General features: G+C 43.5%; 1 protein-coding gene and 1 non-coding gene across 14 annotated transcripts in view; both read left to right on the top strand.

Annotated features, from left to right (window-relative positions):
* NCOR2 (nuclear receptor corepressor 2) overlaps nucleotides 1-19587 on the top strand; it is a 713121-nt gene that overhangs the window by 654251 nt on the left and 39283 nt on the right. For 7 of the 13 annotated variants that reach the window (XM_063964578.1, XM_063964577.1, XM_063964590.1 and 4 more), the window contains 5 exons: nucleotides 224-373; nucleotides 1562-1672; nucleotides 1833-2001; nucleotides 8549-9069; nucleotides 16150-16293. In XM_063964578.1, coding sequence (XP_063820648.1) covers nucleotides 224-373; nucleotides 1562-1672; nucleotides 1833-2001; nucleotides 8549-9069; nucleotides 16150-16293 — 1095 coding nt within the window. The remainder of the gene's footprint in view (nucleotides 1-223; nucleotides 374-1561; nucleotides 1673-1832; nucleotides 2002-8548; nucleotides 9070-16149; nucleotides 16294-19587) is intronic. The other 6 variants (XM_063964589.1, XM_063964585.1, XM_063964588.1 and 3 more) reach the window with 1 other exon arrangement.
* LOC134961587 (U5 spliceosomal RNA) lies at nucleotides 5498-5617 on the top strand. The gene has a single exon (XR_010187933.1). It is a non-coding gene; the product is annotated as a U5 spliceosomal RNA (small nuclear RNA).

The raw sequence follows: 19587 nt of genomic DNA, 5'->3' as shown, positions 1-19587 counted from the left end.
ATGTATGTGAAGATGAAAGTTGTGCAGTAATTAAGTGCCCAGCAGATGTCGGGTCCAGGAAATGTATTAAACATTAAAGTGAAATTAGATGCAATTTGCTGCTGCATTGAATATTTATTTTTGATGATTTAGAGATTAAAGTGACTGTACTTCATTAATAATGCACATTATAACATCACCAGAACAGTAGCTCATGTCCAGTGTCCTGTTTTACAATTCACAGGAATCATAGACTTATCTCAAGTGCCACACCTGCCCGTCCTCATACCTCAGTCTGCAGGCCCCCCTGCTGCCACCATGGACCGAATAACCTACATTTCCGGAGGGCCCCAAACATTCAGCAACCGACTAAGTAGCTCGCCACTCTCCCCAGGTACCAGCATGCACTTATTAGATTCCTTGCAACTCAGATACAACTGTCAGCCATTAGGCATTTGTGAAAAAAACATATTGCCACATTGTACTCAACATATTTGCCAGTAACAGACAGTCTTATCCACTCCAAATGCTGGCACGTAGTAGGCAATTTAAAATTTTAGGTTCCTGACCCAATACCCCGGATACTCTTAATACTATTTACGCTGGGTTCTTATGACCTGATATAACCGGATGGCAGAATGGGCCTGTCCGCCCCCACTGTTAAAACCCATCTTCTGTTTGAAACATAGAGCTCAGCTTATGCTAAGGAAAGCTAAGCTTCACTTAGTAGGTCATTGAATTAGATCCAGAAACTTGAAGGAGATCTATGTGTTTACATAAATTGTATTTGCAGACCTGGACAATCGACCAAATTCTCTTTCTATGTGGCATTTATGCCAGTGACCATACTTAACATTTACAATTTTGATGGAATTTATTTTGGGTGGGTTTCACATACAGTAAAAAAAAAGTACAAACTTTATCCGTCACACACTGAAGGCTCCTGAGGTCGAGCATTGCAATCCAGTCTTCATCTAGGTGGACACAGTAAGGGTTATTGACAATGCATAGACTTTGTCAGAACTTTAAATTAAATTTATTACCAGTTATTTATATAGCGCACACATATTCTGTGCTTTTACAAAGACTATTTGGCCATTCCCATCAGTCCCTGCACCAGTGGAGCTTACAATCTATATTTCCTACCACATGTACACACACATTCACAGTAGGGTTAATTTTTGTTTGGAACCAATTAACCTATCAGTATATTTTTGGATTGTGTGAGGCAAAAGGAGTACCCGGAGGAAACTCATGCATGCACTGGGAGAATATACAAACTCCACACAGGAGTTTGGTGGGAATCTAACCCATGACCTCAGCGGTGTGAGAGGCAGTAATGCTAACCATTACACCGTCCATGCTGCCCTTCGTCATTACTATGTTCGATGTCATCAACTTAGTGATTGCCACCAAAAATAGTGTTTTGTGTTGTTTTTTTTTTATCTGTATCCGAGACCTATTTACTTGCATGAAGACGCTCATTCATCTGTGTATGAGAACTCTTGACACTTGTCCCAAGACATAGGTTTATTGTTTTTACTTTGTCTTTCCTGTTACATAAATGATTATCTTATTACAGCAACAACCACACACATGACCAAGCAAACCTCATCAACCTCAGAGCGCGAGCGAGAGAGGGAAAAGTCAGTGCTTACAACAACGGTGGAGCATGCTCCAATATGGAGACCAGGTTAGAGCTATATTGCTTTGTGGACTTCCAACATCTGTTTAGTATAACCTTCTTCCTGACCAAACTATTCTGGGTTGACAGCTAGGCAATGTATTTTGGAATACAACGTGGCCAAGGAGATTATATTCGCATGTAGTTCTAGATATTGTTTTTGTTGCAGGCACAGAGCAAAGCAGTGGGCGCTTGTCGGCACAAAGTCACAGCCACCAACACTCCCCAGTGTCCCCACGAACAAATGAAAATATCCAGCAGCGTCCCAGCGTTCTTCAAAACACTGGCATGAAAAATCTCATGACAAGCACAGAGAGCATCACTCCCTCCGTATTACGGTAAGGACTTTTTAGGAGTGCAAGGGAATATATTATGCACACTACAAGTCAAAAGTGAACACCCATATTTCTTTATCATCCACTAGGGGTCACTGGAGTACTCTTGGGATATGGACGGGCGTAGCCGAACAAAGGCACTGAATATTCAAATTTAGGACTCTCCCCCCCTCCATATCCCCAAGTACCTCAGTGTACTGTGTCAGTGTTTTTTCGGTGCTCACAGCACGAACATAGGCTTGTGGTATAACCACACTTGGATTTTTATTTTTTAATTTTTATTTTTAATTTTTATTTTTACACTTAGCACATCCCTTCCCAGTTTCTGGAAAAACATGGGTCCGGGATAGTGCCGCTGCACGGGCAGCGAATGGCGTGTCGGTCCTCACAAAGAGCACCCTCACAGCCACAGGCGCTATAAGAGGAGCGCATGGCGTGTCGGTCCTCACAAAGAGCACCCTCACAGCCACAGGCAGCCACTGTCTCCTGCAAGCTGAACGGAGCTTACAGAAAGAAGCTCCGGCACAGCCAGGATGAGACAAAGAGCTGGAAGAGCTACAGCTGCAAGGAGCTTACAGAAAGCCCGTCACAAGAGAAGCTGGAGGCTAAAACAGAGCTTGCAGAGAGAAGCTCGTCACAGCCAGGATGAAAACGGCACAAGGTATGGGTGTCAGGGCGGTCAGCGCACGCTGCCGCCCTACTGTGTGTGATGTTATACTGTAACGCCGCTGAAGGGGTCCTGCTTAACTACCCTACAGAGCGGCCGCACGTCACTCAGCCGCCGGCCGCTCTCACTGTACCCGCCGCTAAGCACGCCGCTGAAGGGTTCCTGCTTAACTACCCTACAGAGCGGCCGCACGTCACTCAGACGCCGGCCGCTCTCACTGCGCTGATGGACCGGCACCAATACAGAGGCGCCGCCGAGAGTCTCCCGTGTGTTAACGAGCGGCCGCACGTCACTCACGGACGCCGGTCGCTCTTCCAGTCACCGCATGCTGATGCCGGACACAGAAACTGGGTACTATTGTTGGAAGGCCCGCCGCCGCCCGCTCTTCCGGACGGCTCCCCGGCGCTATATACAGCGTTCTCCTCCTCTCCCTGCACCCGATACCCGTACGCTGCAGGTAACATGGGGATGGGGGAGGGGAAGTAATGCCATAGCAGCAGCAAAGGCTGCATGGGTTAAAAATAGACACAAGCAGCAAAGCGATTTTTATACAGTGTCAGGGGCTATAATATCACAGAACTGTGATTATACATGTTATATATATAATATATAATGAAGATTTTTGCTGCCAGAACTGTGTCTGATATCAGTATAAACTGTGATTATATGTTTAAGCAATTTATATATATAATATATATATGAGGCTTTGGTTTGCAATAGGCTATCAGTGGCATAATCTATTCCACGTTTAACCATGTTTTCTGTTATTTTCTGTTAAGGCTGCAAGATAATAACATTAACTGCAGGCAGTGTAATGGATAACTAAATTCATGTATTTTTACTGTATCCTACACCTGTGTTATCATTGTATAATCTGTATAATAGGCTATTAAGCCTATATATTAAAACTGCAGCAAATAACCTGTACGGTGATTTTATGTGAAAACATGGCATGGCGGCCATTTTAATCATTGCTGTGTTTCCAGTTATAATTCCAGAACATTCCGGCCATACACCTCTACTCCACAAGGAGGCGCAGGGGTGTTAGTGGGAATTTTTAGTTCAGGATAATGCTAGAACATTCCTGCCCTACATCTTTAAGCCACCAGAAGGCGCTGGGGTGTTAGTAGGAATTTGGTTCGGGTTTCATATGCCATGTGAACTACTTTTCACATAAAGAACACTTTAGTTTCCTAAAGATTTCCGTAGAGATAAATATGCTGTTCAGCAATAACATATTTATATATATATATATATATATATATATATATGCCATATAATAACTTCATTAAGTCGTGCAAGTGTCTGTCTGTTGCCGATTATGATGTCTGTCTACATAGCGAATAAGGCTCTAGTGCAGACTAAAAATATTTAATTATTTTTTTTAAGAAACCTATGTTAACATTGGCATTTCAAATTAAAAGAGCGGTAATCGGAGTCTCGAAATGACTCTGCCAGCTCTAACAAAAGACAGTCTTTACAAAGGGCCAATTTCCCTTTGGATACCAAAGGGTTTATGTCACTGGTCTTATAATTTAATGCACGATTCTATGTCAAATCTCACACCGAATAGTGCGGGGTTTTGGACAACCATACATAATCGTTTCCAAAAGGACGCGATCCACCATGGGAAGATGCGTTTCTGTCAAACATTACAAAAACCCAAGATACAGTTGGGTCACTAGAATCTATGTATGAAACCATGACGATCACTGTTAAAAGAAGCTGCAGAGTATATCTGTTAAGCTTCTGCTAACGCCGGTTATTTTCATTGTCGCTAGTTAAGCGCGACAAGGCCAGAGCTTGTTTGCTCCTAAAATAATATACTTGTAACGGCATTTTAACCCTTTATAACAAACAGTCACGCTTTGTAACGAAGGGACGTCACAGTCAGCAAGCCAGTGGTTTGATGACCTCTTTTATAATTGTGGAAGCGCGTCTTTACATGTTACTTTTGCGAGATTTCATGACTTCAACTCATATATGTCTCAGCTATTTACAGCTTAAAGTACAAAATTGATTCTGTCGAACGGTTTGGCAATATGTCATTTAGTCTTTGCTGGTTTATAAACCAGCCAATAGTACGCCAACAGAGTCAGAGTTACTTATTCCCCTCTGTTTGAGCAAAACCAAACAGCTCCGTTGCAGTATCAATCAGCAAGTCATTTACTACAGTTAGAAAATGGATTTTCTGTAGTTAGTATTTGCTTTTTGCAGCCACAAAATTGCATAATTGCATTTGAAATTCACAATGCGTATTTACCCAGTCCGGTTTCTTCATCACAGGTTCTAGCGTTTGCAAATCGCCACAACCATTACCCATTTCATTTCTACCGTTGCTTATCGCTTCCGGTATTTACCAAAGTGATGTTGGGATCATAGCTCATCTCACATAAGAACTATGTATCAACAAAGTTCTTCTAACTTGCGCTACTAAAGTATACTGCGGTAGCAGATCAAGTTCGAAAACAATCGCATCTAAGTCTGTCTAAACGATGTCAATTCCTAGGTAAGATTATAAATATGGTAAGTCAAAGACTTTTACCTACTACACCAGCAAGAACAAAAGTACACGCACTCTAGCGGTACATTGGTGTATTCATCTATTAAGAATAAAGATGTGTTTTCAATTTAGTTCGCCACCATTCACTCGCGTTTTCCACAGAGGGACAAGGGTGCTTATACTCTGGACGACAGTCACAGAGAGTCAGGATTTGTAGTTAAAATCAACTCAAAGGTTCTAAAACACGACAGATTGCTGTCGATAAATGTCCTAGAACTCTGTGCATTTTACAATGCAATAAATGATTCGCTTTCAGTCTGACCAGGCATAGACTCTGGTTTCTCTTCAGAACGAATACATCTTTCGCTTTTTACTAAAGATTTCCGTGGAGAGAAACAACCGTGAGTTTCATGTAATTTTGTTTTTTCATGCCTAGATCACGCTGGCCTTAAGCAGTCAAACAAAGCAACGCCAGTTGTATACACAACAACCAGTGAGAACCAAGAAGCCGCATGGCAATGCAGCAGGTCACTCAAATCTTCAATGGCTCAGAACGCCATTAGGTGAAAATGTCAAGAGATCAATCAGTGAGTGGACATCTGTTAGACAGATGATCTCACCCGTCAGGATTTGGATCTTGAAAACTGGACATTAAATCCAGAGGTGTTTCATATGTGAGTCCACAGAAGGGGGTTGTCCTCAAGTATACATGATGGCATCTCGCCACAATTACAAAAGCTCAGTAGGTGTACAAAACAGTTCACAAGGGCAGTGGCGGTGAAATCTCTCACATTCATGGGGTCATTCAGCATCGTGTATCTGGCTCCACCATTTTCCGCTTCTCTCTCCGTTGCCAAAACGGATCAGAAGACAGTTCGTCACAGTCATACTGGTGGTAGCTCATGGGTTTCGGAGAAGTTTGCTTCTCGAATTTTCAAGGAATACTTGCACACGATCTTAGCCCTCTCATAATACGTCCAACCTGTTACATCAGGGAACGTTCTTTTATCCATAGTTACCTATATACCTATTATCTGTATACCTATTATCTGTGTACCGCAGCTGCGGTTGACGGGGTGAGGGTTCAAACCGCCCTCTTAGAAAATAGAGCATTACAGTATCGGTTATACCAACCATGTAACGAAATAGTAAGCCGCTTAAGGCAGCTCATTATTAAAAAATTTCGTGTGCTTACATAGGTTGTAAACCTCGGAAGTTTCCAACATCATACTTCAAGTACCCGTATTCGGTTAAACGGGATGGGATGGAAAACTGCGTTCATCTGCACTAACAGTGCAGGTATCTGTGTGGTAAACGTATTTTCAAAGACGTTTGCCTCTATTTGCGTCTGTAAACATCTTTCTACAAGGTGTCACCAAAGTTCAGACTCTATTTATCCCACCTACAGCGCCAGGCGATTTGAGGTTGGGTTCAGATTTATTACAGTTTTCATATTTTGGAACCCTTTCAACAAAGGGGAATTAAGTTTCATATTTTTTGAACCTTTACAACAAATGAGAATTAAGTTTCTTACTTTGGAAAACATTTTTCTTCTAGCCTTGCCTTCGGCAAGGGTGCTTCGGCAAGGGTTTTGTTTTCATATTTGGGTGCCTTGTATTCCAAGCCACCGTATTTAAGTTTTCTCATGACAAAGCAGATCTTCGGACGAAATCCGCTTTCGTATTCTTCACATCAATATACCAATAGTGGTTCCTGTGGGGACAGCACATTCTAGAATTCTGAATGTGGTACACGCATTACGCGTTTATATATGTTCCGAACGTCTACATTACGTGATATAAATACGTTGTTTGTTCTATATAATACTGCAAACTGGGGTTAGCCAGTTTCTCAGCAGACATTATCCAGTTGGATAATAATGACTACAAGTCAGGCTTACTTTAAGGCTAAGTTACAATCGCCTACGTCAGTAATAGTTCATCCCACAGGTTCTGTGGGAATGTCAGACCCAGCGGGTCGTGGAGCGTCTATGACGCGGCTACATAGCCTTCAGTGCACCACGTTTGTGCACGTTTACACGTTATGAATGGTGGCGCCATCAGCATTCAGCTTTGGCCTGCCTACTGTTACAAGTATCAAACAGCTCTCCCGCCCACGAGGGAAGCTTTGGTACGTCCCAAGAGTACTCCAGTGACCCCTAGTGGATGATAAAGAAAATAGGATTTTGGTACTTACCAGGTAAATCCTTTTCTTTGAATCCATAGGGGGCACTGGACGCCCACCCAGAGCAGTTTTACCTGGGTTGTTTTAAGCTCAAGGGAGCTTAGTAAACAAATTTTACTTGGGTGGTGTTAAGCTCAAAGGAGCTTATGGTAACACATTTTCACCGATTGGTTCAAATTATAAAGTTCTATCGGTTAAGGTGTCAACTGTTTAGTTGACAATAAGGTTACAGGTCAACTTTGTGGTTGTCTGTTATGTTATAGGAATTCTCCATTGTCAATCCTCTCTATATCCTGTTCGCTCAGTAAAAAACACTGGCACAGTACACTGAGGTACTTGGGGATATGGAGGGGGGGAGAGTCCTAAATTTGAATATTCAGTGCCTTTGTTCGGCTACGCCCGTCCATATCCCAAGAGTACTCCAGTGCCCCCTATGGATTCAAAGAAAAGGATTTACCTGGTAAGTACCAAAATCCTATTTTTTCCACTTTGTGTTGAAAAAGCAATTCAAGTCCCGTGAATAACCTGAATCTTAATGTAATGGGCTGTTCTGCAGCAAAGATGGAGACTAGGCTATGAAGCACCACCAGTGGACTACTGAAGACTGGATTTCTTTGATTCATGCAGGGGTTCCTCATTGTGAATTTACTAAGCGGTCTGGTGTGGTTTTTTTTTTTTTTTTTTTAACAAATCAAACAATGTTTTCTTGCTAAAAGCATTGTCCCATTAAACTTTGAACTAATGCATACCAATAAACGTCCGGCTTATTAATAAACCCGTCAAACAGACTTTATCAAGCTGGTTTGGGATGAACTGAACCGAAGGGTGAAAGCAATTTACAAGTGCAACTTCTGCAACATTTTTGTAGAAAGAATTCCACAAGTGTAGTTTTTAGTGGTTATAGCTGCACAAAGAGGCTAATTTGAGTCCAAATTTAGGTTAAAGTTGATTAAAATCACTGTTATTTCTTTTATCTCCAATTGTGTTAGTTCTGATAGTGATACATTTAACTGACACTGTAATTTTCAATAAAAACTGGAAAAATTGAGTTATTCTAAAACTCAACTGGTAGTGTAGGGAAGAGGACATTTCTAAAATAGTTTGCAAAAGTATATTCTAATAATTGAAGTACTTACCCTAAGTGATTGTAGAAGTTATCATGCTAAGGCTTTGCTTTGGTTTTTTTTCCTCCAAAGAACGTCCACCAGTTCCTCACCCATACGATCCTCAGCACTGATGTCCACCACCTCGCACCGCTTAGCAAATGAAAGAGAAATCTTCCACTCTGCTGAAAATTCCATGGTACAGAAGGATATTGCAAGGTCACGAGAATCCAAAATTGAACGCTCAAGGACAGAAAACATTTACAACTCAAAGCTGCCACCTGCAACTGTTGAGCAGATGTCACCCATTAACAATATGGAATCCCGGCCTCACCCCTCAGCTGTGGCCAGTACAGCTCACCAGTATAACAACGGACAGGGGAAAAATCAACCGCATCAGCCCCTGGACCAGATTGCAGTGCCAGCCAGTGAGCAGCATAATAGGGACAAGACCCCAAATAAACCCTTTTCCATGCAGGAACAGGAGCTCCGATCACTCGGTAAGACCACCTTGACTGCGGCCAACTTCATAGACGCCATTATCATGCGTCAAATTTCTTGTGATAGCGGGAAGCGAGAAAGAGCCTTGCTAAATACCAACACCAGTAGTGATGGTAAGACATACAGGAGCAGGTAGTTCAAAGCTTGTAGCTTATTTATATTATATTATATATACATATAATATGATATTTATTCTTTTCCATTTTTATTATGCACGTTTTACGGTGATTGGCTTTTCCAGCTTCCCAATTTTTAATTTTTTCCACAAATCATCCATCTCGATTGGTTGCTTGTTTGGTTTTTTTATTTTTTTATTTATCTGATTATATATTTATTTATTTATTTATTTTGCAAGGAATAACTTTGTTGTGTTATTTTGGCCTTATTTGTGCTTGTCTTGTCTTGTCCTGTTCAGTTGTTTATGAAGTGGTGTTTTAATCTGAGCGCATTGAAAGACTAGATAGGCCTTTTGGCCCCTTTCGCAGTAGATGGGTTAATTATATAAATTCACTTTTATATACTAAATGATTGAAATGTGGCACATAATGGGATTATCATTTTGAATATATGTGTTATAAAAGTTAAAGGGGTCTATTTAGCAATAATATCGATATTGGCTCTAATTTTTTCAGCCAATATCATTGCGATTATTAGCATTTTTTTACAGGGGCAATGGTTGTGGTAACGCGCTGTCACTGCGAAGACCTAGCTGGCAGTCTTTTTGTTTACTCTCTCTAGCATTGCGCATGCCCCGACTTCAGGTCAGGCACACTGATCCTGATGCCCCATTTCTTCACAGCATATATCTAGTGTATATATTTATAGGTACACTATACATAACCCTTCATGGCACTTTTCTGCTCATATATGTAATAGACATTGATTTCTGCATATACATACATTCTAATAGGCTTCTAATAAGCAAATACACTGCGAGGGACACTGGCAGCTTAATAGTGGAATGAGGAGTTGTCTCAGGAAGCGGTTACGTGGCCGGCGCACAGAATCCCGGTGGTCAGCATACAGACACCAGGATCCCGAAGACTCACAATGCCGCCAGCCGCAATACCGACTAACAGGCTACTCCCCATCCGTGGGTGTCCACAACACCCATAGAGTGGGAATAGAACCTGTGCCGAGCCCGCAAGGCATTCTGGCGACCAGGATCCCGGCATTGGTATGCTGACCGCCGGGATCCCGTGCGCCGCCCGCGTAACCTCAACCCATCTGTCCCTGCAGCTTTCAGCTGAGATAAAGAATTTCCTCATATTACGTCATTTAACGATGGCGTTATATAGGGTACAGTAAGTTTGTATGGTTTTGCTTTGTTTTCCTGCTTAAGCGCTGTAGAGCAATGCATTTGGGGGGGGGGGGGTTAGTTTTTGTCTGTATATTTCTTCTTAGCAAAAGTGGTCACAGGTTCTAATCCTAGTTGACAAGCTGCATTTTATTTGCCTCCACCATCAAGCTGTTCTTGTCCTGCAATACTATAGGAAAATCGATCCGTACCTGGGACCTCTTTGTGTGTTGTTGTCTGGATTAGCAGGGGTGATGTATCAAACCTTCTAAAGAGTGGAGAAACTGCCCATAGCAACCAGTCACCTTTTGCCTATCATTTTATAGCATGTACTTGATAAATGCTAGCTGGAAGCTGAATAGTTGCTATGGGCAACTTCTCTACTTTTTGAGTAAGTGGATGCAGGGTTTTGAAGAATGACAATATCCATATAGAGCACAGTTTAACTGAAACTGGCCATTAACCCTATCATTGTCAAAGGCGCATGAGACCTGTTGTTCTACACTTACTAATCACACAAATCTGTTCTGGGGGGGCCAGAGCATAGCGGCTAACCTGATAGCAAACACCCAGGAGTTATATTATTATACAAATTATACATGATATTTCTGAAGCCTGACCTATTTAACTCGTTGCATAAATGATAGGAAAAATGAATGTCTTACACATTGGTTTTGGGTTACGGTCGTTAGGTCGACACAAATTAGGTCGAAATGGCCATTAGGTCAACATGTACTAGGTCGACAGGTCAAAAGGTCGACATGAGTTTTTCAAATTTTGGGGGGATTTTTTCACAACGATCCATGTGGACTACGATTGGTACGGTAATCTGTGCCGAGCAAAGCGATAGCGCCATGCGAGGAGACACGGTGCACTAATTTGGGTTCCTCCGTCACTTTACGGAGAAAAAGACACCAAAAACAGTCAAAAACCTCATGTTGACCTTCTGACCTGTCGACCTAGCGCATGTTGACCTAGTGGCAATGTCGACCTAATGAGTGTCGACCTAAGTTGGGTCGACCCAATGACGCATACCCTTGGTTTTATGCCAGTTTTCATAGTGACTGTTTTAGCAATTGGTACATACTTTTCCTCCAGCATAACTATAAGCAAACACACAGTACTGAGTTTTGGGGACTATCAAAATGTATGTACTCCTTTAAGTTATACTTTTTACTCCAGGCCACTTACCAGTACCATTTTGCAAAAGAGCCTGATACATACTGTTCATAGCATCTTAACTTTTACCTACATGTACCCAAATTTTATCCCAACTCCTGAGTGTTTCATTAACAAAACACAAGGTTCAGCCAAAGTGCAGAAGCTCCTGTGTCCTGACAATCCCAGGAGAAGCTGCAGCATTGGGTGATTCCATCGCCTTCAGAGGATTAGCTGCTCTCCTGTTTATGCAGATGGTGGGTCTGACTGCTAGCAGATTGTGGTCACCTTGGGGGTGGCGTGGCTTGGTGGCGTGTCCTCACTGTGACATTTTCAGCTCTTATCGGCAGCTTTTAATCATGCCAAGCAGAACTCTGCATTGCCTGCTCCGTGGTTCTGAGATTTAGTCTGGGTTGTGGACATGAACAGCTGTGCAAAATGTACACTTTGCATACGTAGATCAGCCACTTTATGTATACACGTAAGTACTTGTACTGTATAAGCCTGGGACGGAACACAATAGAGAGGAGTTGTTAAAATACAGGGCAATGGGGTACACTGAATCATAAAACTGGCAATCTGCATTACATGTGATAACCTCTAATGATCCGATTATACAGATAAAATTTGAAATTTGCCTATTCAGCTTTCAGGGTGCTGTAAATAGGAAGGCATCGACACATGGATGGAGAGGATAATGTAAACTTCCCATGGAAAGATAATGCCAATCCTGAGAACTGACTGAACATTTCCTCATTTACTTGTAGAACCCCACCTTTTATATTTGACAAAAAAAAAATGGCAATTTTTGTTTTGCTTACCAGCACATAACCATAAGTGATCTATCCTTTACCAGATTCTAAAGTTTCTAAAGTTAAGTTTGAATAGTCTAATCTAATTTAACGGACGATACCTAATAGATGTTACTTGGTCATCAGGGGTGGCTGAAGTCACAGACTGTCAGGGACTGAAAGGGCGCAGCCTGGCGCCTCCAGCCACGGGCTGAACAGTTGTTGCTAGATCTATTAGATGCTGCACTGAGCTGGAAGCGGGAGTCAGAGTGGTGGTGACTGGAGAGGACAGAATCCAAGGTGGTCTGGGGCATTCATGTCATGTGACAGCGGTGCCCCAGGAAAGATGCAGCCAGCACCTACAGTCGACAGAGGAGGGGAATGGCACAAGTGCAAGCATCTGTGGTGCACCCAGAAAGGAGGGGGAGGTTGTTGGTGCTAAGGGCCTGATTCAAAGTTGTATAACATTACACAGCTGCAAGGAAGCGGCTGTGCAATACCGTACAGTTCATATGCAAATGCAGCAGGAGGCATCTGGTGTAAACAGACGCATCCTGACTGTTTCCGCGATCCACTGGTGCATCTCAAGATGCACCATCGGATCAGTACGCGGGACCATTGGTCATATGAGAGACTTTCAGGTTGCTCAGGATTGCCATCTCTGTCCTGCAGCCGAAGTCAGCTGCGTCACCAGACGCAGACACTGTCCTCTGCACTCCCACAAAACGACATGCATCTGTTTGGTGGAATGCAGGCAGTCGCCGCCCCTTCCCTGCCCCCAAAATCAGGCTGGGGCTTAGGGGGCACTGCGTGCAAGGATGCAGGATCCATTCTACACATGTGCAGTGTCCCCGCTATCGAACTTGTACGCTAACCATCGGCGGGGGTTTGCATTATAAGCACACCAGCAAGCCTACAACTGGATGGTAGAAAAAGAAAGGTATAAAGATTTTGGAAAGTCCAGACCTTAAACCATTAATAGTCTGATGGAATCTTAAAAGGTCTGTATAAGTTCATGGGGGAGATGTACTAAGCCTTGGAGAGTGATAAAGTACCAGCCAATCAGCTCCTAACTGTCTTTCTTTTTTTTGCAAGCATGGCTGGTACTTTATCGCATGAGTGATTTCATTCTACAGGCTACTGCATCATATGGTGGACTTGCTTTTCCACACATGGTGGTGTTAATGTTGGATTTATTTTTGTTGAATAAATAATGACCATTTATGTGTTATTTCTCTCATTAGTTTAGACTTAACAAATGTTAGGACTTCTTTTGAACTAGGTGATTGTTGATGATGGGGTATAGTCAATAAAAGTCGGGTCCATTACCGACATGGAGTTGTCGGAATGGACCCGACAACCCCTATTCAAAGAGCGGCTAAATCCGACTGTCTGGGTGGGGGGAGCAGCGGAGGAGGAGGAGACGGGTGGAGGAGACTGCGAGAGCAGCAGCTGCAGCAGCGTAACTGGAGTCTCATGGCAGCGTCCACCCGGATCCAGCAAGCGGGACCTCGCTTGCTGGAGCCGGGTGGACGCTGCCGTCGGAGGCGGCGGTTCCCCATCCTCCTGCTACGGCCGGAACCTCGCTATTGGAGCCGGGTGGACGCTGCCACTGGGTTCTTTTGTCCTAATGTGCAAAAATAAGATTTATAAGTGTCCTTTCTTTTTCACATGACTTTGCTAACAGGTGCTATATCACGCATATAGCCTTGCAACCTCTATAGTCCATTTTAGCAGTAGAGTCAGTCTTATTGAAGGGCTTATTGAAAGTTCAGGGGAAATTTGAGGAAAAATGACTTTACAGAAAGGTTGGTGAACAAGTGGAATAGCCTCCCATCAGAGGTGGTAGAGGCTAAGACAGTAGAGCAATTTAAAAATTAATTGGATAGACATAAGGATCAAATAAGGTTTGAGATAAAAATATGGTTAAAAAAAAGGGGCAGACTAGATGGGCCAAGTGGTTCTTATCTGCCGTCAGATTCTATGTTTCTAAGAGCTCTGTGACTTGTAACATAACACAGTCATAGAATGCCACCTTTCGAATTAGTCCTACTTCTGCCCTGCTAGACCTGCCCTGGTAAGCTTTTATGCTGGGTACGCACTGGCCAATATATCGGCCATTCAGTTGATATTGTTCAAAGATATATTGCATCAGCTGTGCAACACAGACGATGACTAATATATCTACAGTTATATTGGTACATCGTCTGACCGCCCATACACTTGCAGTACAAGCCGACGGTGATTAACAGCATAACTGGGTGCGTGCATGTAAATGCCCGCCTAGTTTGTGACGTCAGTAACGACGGATCAGGCAGTATGTATGCACAACACACTGCCCAAACCGTCTGCAGATATATCTGCAGATCAACTGATATACAGATGTATTCTATTACAACTTTGCTCCATGCACTACAAATCGCGTTACACATAACATGTGAGTGCTGTGTGACGCTGTAGCTCAGAGCGTCTTTTTTATTTTCTATCTTTTGCCGCGAAAATGCGTCTTAGATGCAATGTAATGCAATAGGGCACACGAGCAGCTTCTGCTGATTAAAATGATTTGCAGCATGCCTATATTCTGTGTGTGACTGCATACTAAATGCTATGCTATGGTGCTTTAGTGGAAAACACTGTAACATTTCATTTCAGATACAGATAGAGTCGCTACTACACACACAATATATGCATGCTGCATATCATTTTAATCAGCAGAAGCTACTTGTGTGTCCTATTACATTACATTGCGTCTAAGACTCATTGCAGGGCAATATACGCCAAAAAAGACCACCTGCGCATCCGAGTCCATCCACAGCATGGCGTGACTTGAAGTGCTGTTTAGCGTGACTGCAGCAAGGATGTAAGGGGACACATCTGTATATCTGTAATTGTGTACCCAGCCTAAAGCCCCCACACACAACAGAAACACGGCCGACGCGCGCAATATCGATATATCGCATTGCTATATCGTTGGTGAAAGTGCGAATCGTTTGCATGTCACTAACGATGCCTATCTGATGTGCGGTCCCATGGGTTGTATGCTTGATCCTCTGATCTTATGTGCTACACATAAGATCAAGCGATCTGGGTAGCGGTGATTCACAGGTCATACGATAAAAGAGGTGCCCGCTGTAGGGGAAAATCGTAAAGACGCTGGTCATCCTAATGTATGGCCACCTTTTAAGTGTTGTGTTTGTTACGTGTAAATGACTAGTGGCAACAACTGCTCAGCCATAAAGTGGAGGGCTACACAAGCTTACATAACTAGACTGACAAGTTATACAGCGTGTAGAGCGTAAAAAATAGTCTGCCCTTTGCTTGCAACACTTCTGCAATAAAGCCGACATCTCACCAAAGCTAGTGAGTGGGATTGGTCGACAGACACAGGAAACATTTATTCCTAAAGAAAGTGACCGCAGTAATTACATACAAATTCCTACAAATGTATAATACAGAGCTATAAAAATTCTTAAATTGGACTTTGATTAGAATAAGATAAAATGAATTGAAAAATACAGAAACTGCATAAAGTCATCTCTATGGACTGCACATTGTTCTACAGAAATGTTAAAGTTTTGTGTACGGTTTAAAGAAACAAAGGACTGAATAACCCAAATGAGTTGCAGAGGCTAAGCAATGCATCTCATAATACATGTAGACATATATGGAGTCCTTTAAGTTTGATTGGCATCACTTTGTCCTGAAGATTAGGTGCACACTTTCCACATAAAGGGCTATTAGCTGATGATAGTTTTGCATTCTCTGGGGGTTTTTTATTAGTCTTGTATGTACTAGAATGCGGTTTCCAACCAGCTTCTGAAACGAAATATTTCGGGGGAAATAGTGTCCATCAAATTGTGAACATTTTGCACAGTTGTGTTACACGTGCTGTTGGAGAGCAGGGTAGGTGCTGAATTGAAAACCCTAACATTTGTGCGTTTGATTAGGATTTCCCACTGGGTACAGCCCTGACAGACATGGTGCAGTTAGCCCTATGACTTCTCAACGCCTGTCTCACGAGAAGCAGAGCCGGGTACCTATGCAGGACTCTGAGATTGCACGGCTGGAGCATGAATCGCGACACAAACAAGGTGATCATTAACATTTCATCGACTTGTGTGCTGACTTTTATGTTGAGTGCTCAAATGGTCAGTGACCATGTTTATTCCCTTCATGTATTGCAGTATTGTAGACATTTGTGGTTTTACAACATTTACATTTTGCTATTTAGTTTAAGCCAAGTGTACTACATTATAGCCATACAATAATGACATTTTGTGAAATAGAAGACTGTTGAAATTTAAGTAGTTTTATTCTGAAAGCATTATACAAACAAGTTTTATGAATTTTCCCATAGTAAATGTTACCCAGTTGTGCAAAGCCAGATTGCTACCACAAAAGTTGTTGAATTCTCCTGAGTACACAGTAGAAATATTTTAGATACAAGGAAGAGAGTATTTAAGTACTGTACACTATATAAGGTATGATGCAGTTATAGAATCTAGAACGAAAGATACAGTATAATTTAATATATTTCTTTTTTCTCTATCGTCCTAGTGGATGCTGGGGTTCCTGAAAGGACCATGGGGAATAGCGGCTCCGCAGGAGACAGGGCACAAAAAGTAAAGCTTTACGATCAGGTGGTGTGTACTGGCTCCTCCCCCCATGACCCTCCTCCAAGCCTCAGTTAGATTTTTGTGCCCGGCCGAGAAGGGTGCAATCTAGGTGGCTCTCCTAAAGAGCTGCTTAGAAAAGTTTAGCTTAGGTTTTTTATTTTACAGTGAGTCCTGCTGGCAACAGGATCACTGCAACGAGGGACTTAGGGGAGAAGAAGTGAACTCACCTGCGTGCAGGATGGATTGGCTTCTTGGCTACTGGACATTAGCTCCAGAGGGACGATCACAGGTACAGCCTGGATGGTCACCGGAGCCTCGCCGCCGGCCCCCTTGCAGATGCTGAAACGAGAAGAGGTCCAGAATCGGCGGCAGAAGACTCCTCAGTCTTCTTAAGGTAGCGCACAGCACTGCAGCTGTGCGCCATTTTCCTCTCGGCACACTTCACACGGCAGTCACTGAGGGTGCAGGGCGCTGGGAGGGGGGCGCCCTGGGAGGCAAATGAAAACCTTTTTTGGCTAAAAATACCTCACATATAGCCTCCGGGGGCTATATGGAGATATTTAACCCCTGCCAGAATCCACTAAAGAGCGGGAGACGAGCCCGCCGAAAAAGGGGCGGGGCCTATCTCCTCAGCACACAGCGCCATTTTCCTCACACAGCTCCGCTGGTCAGGAAGGCTCCCAGGCTCTCCCCTGCACTGCACTACAGAAACAGGGTAAAACAAGAGAGGGGGGGCAAAATTGTGGCAAAACTATATTATTAAAGCAGCTATACAGGGAGCACTTATTATAAGGCTATCCCTGTCATATATAGCGCTTTTGGTGTGTGCTGGCAAACTCTCCCTCTGTCTCCCCAAAGGGCTAGTGGGGTCCTGTCTTCGTTAAGAGCATTCCCTGTGTGTCTGCTGTGTGTCGGTACGTGTGTGTCGACATGTATGAGGACGATATTGGTGTGGAGGCGGAGCAATTGCCAAATATGGGGATGTCACCTCCTAGGGGGTCGACACCAGAATGGATGCCTTTATTTATGGAATTACGGTGATAGTGTCAACACGCTAAAGCAGTCGTTTGACGACATGAGACGGCCGGACAATCAATTAGTGCCTGTCCAGGCGCCTCAAACACCGTCAGGGGCTGTAAAACGCCCTTTGCCTCAGTCGGTCGACACAGACCCAGACACAGGCACTGATTCCAGTGGCGACGGTGACGAATCAACCGTATTTTCTAGTAGGGCCACACGTTATATGATTTTGGCAATGAAGGAGGCGTTACATATTGCTGATACTACAGGTACCACAAAACAGGGTATCATGTGGGGTGTGAAAAAACTACCTATAGTTTTTCCTGAATCAGATGAATTAAATGAGGTGTGTGATGAAGCGTGGGTTGCCCCCGATAAAAAAAAAAATGCTAATTTCAAAGAAGTTATTGGCTTTATACCCTTTCCCGCCAGAGGTTAGGGCGCGCTGGGAAACACCTCCTAGGGTGGACAAGGCGCTCACACGCTTATCAAAACAAGTGGCGTTACCCTCTCCTGAGACGGCCGCACTTAAAGATCCAGCAGATAGGAGGATGGAAAATATCCAAAAAAGTATATACACACATACAGGTGTTATACTACGACCAGCTATAGCGACAGCCTGGATGTGCAGTGCTGGGGTAGCTTGGTCAGAGTCCCTGATTGAAAATATTGATACCCTGGATAGGGACAATGTTTTACTGTCTTTAGAGCAAATAAAGGATGCATTTCTTTATATGCGTGATGCACAGAGGGATATCTGCACACTGGCATCACGGGTAAGTGCTATGTCCATTTCGGCCAGAAGAAGTTTATGGACGCGACAGTGGTCAGGTGATGCGGACTCAAAACGGCATATGGAAGTTTTGCCGTATAAAGGGGAGGAGTTATTTGGTGTCGGTCTATCGGATTTGGTGGCCACGGCTACAGCCGGGAAATCCACCTTTTTACCTCAAGTCACTCCCCAACAGAAAAAGACACCGACTTTTCAACCGCAGCCCTTTCGTTCCTTTAAAAACAAGAGAGCAAAGGGATATTCATATCTGCCACGAGGCAGAGGAAGGGGGAAGAGACAGCAACAGGCAGCTCCTTCCCAGGAACAGAAGCCCTCCCCCGCTTCTACAAAAGCCTCAGCATGACGCTGGGGCTTCTCAAGCGGACTCGGGGGCGGTGGGGGGTCGTCTCAAGAATTTCACACAAGCTGTACTCTCAGCAGGTGATAGTCAAGGTACCCCTTTTACAACAAGGAAAGGGGTATTATTCCACTCTATTTGTGGTACCGAAGCCGGATGGCTCGGTAAGACCTATTCTAAATCTGAAATCCTTGAACCTGTACATAAAGAAGTTCAAGTTCAAGATGGAGTTACTCAGAGCAGTGATAGCGAACCTGGAAGAAGGGGACTTTATGGTATCCTTGGACATCAAGGATGCGTATCTCCACGTTCCAATTTACCCCTCACACCAGGGGTACCTCAGGTTCGTCGTACAGAACTGTCACTATCAGTTTCAGACGCTGCCGTTCGGATTGTCCACGGCACCTCGGGTCTTTACCAAGGTAATGGCCGAGATGATGATTCTTCTTCGAAGAAAAGGCGTATTAATTATCCCATACTTGGACGATCTCCTAATAAGGGCAAGGTCCAGAGAACAGCTAGAGATGGGATTAGCACTGTCTCAAGAAGTGCTAAAACAGCACGGGTGGATTCTGAATATTCCAAAATCCCAGTTAATTCCGACAACACGTCTGCTGTT

Source organism: Pseudophryne corroboree, chromosome 1, assembly GCF_028390025.1.
Source record: "Pseudophryne corroboree isolate aPseCor3 chromosome 1, aPseCor3.hap2, whole genome shotgun sequence".
Classification (NCBI taxonomy): Eukaryota; Metazoa; Chordata; class Amphibia; order Anura; family Myobatrachidae; genus Pseudophryne; species Pseudophryne corroboree.
Note: the sequence above shows the minus strand (reverse complement) of the source record. Positions and strands in the feature narration are given on the sequence as shown.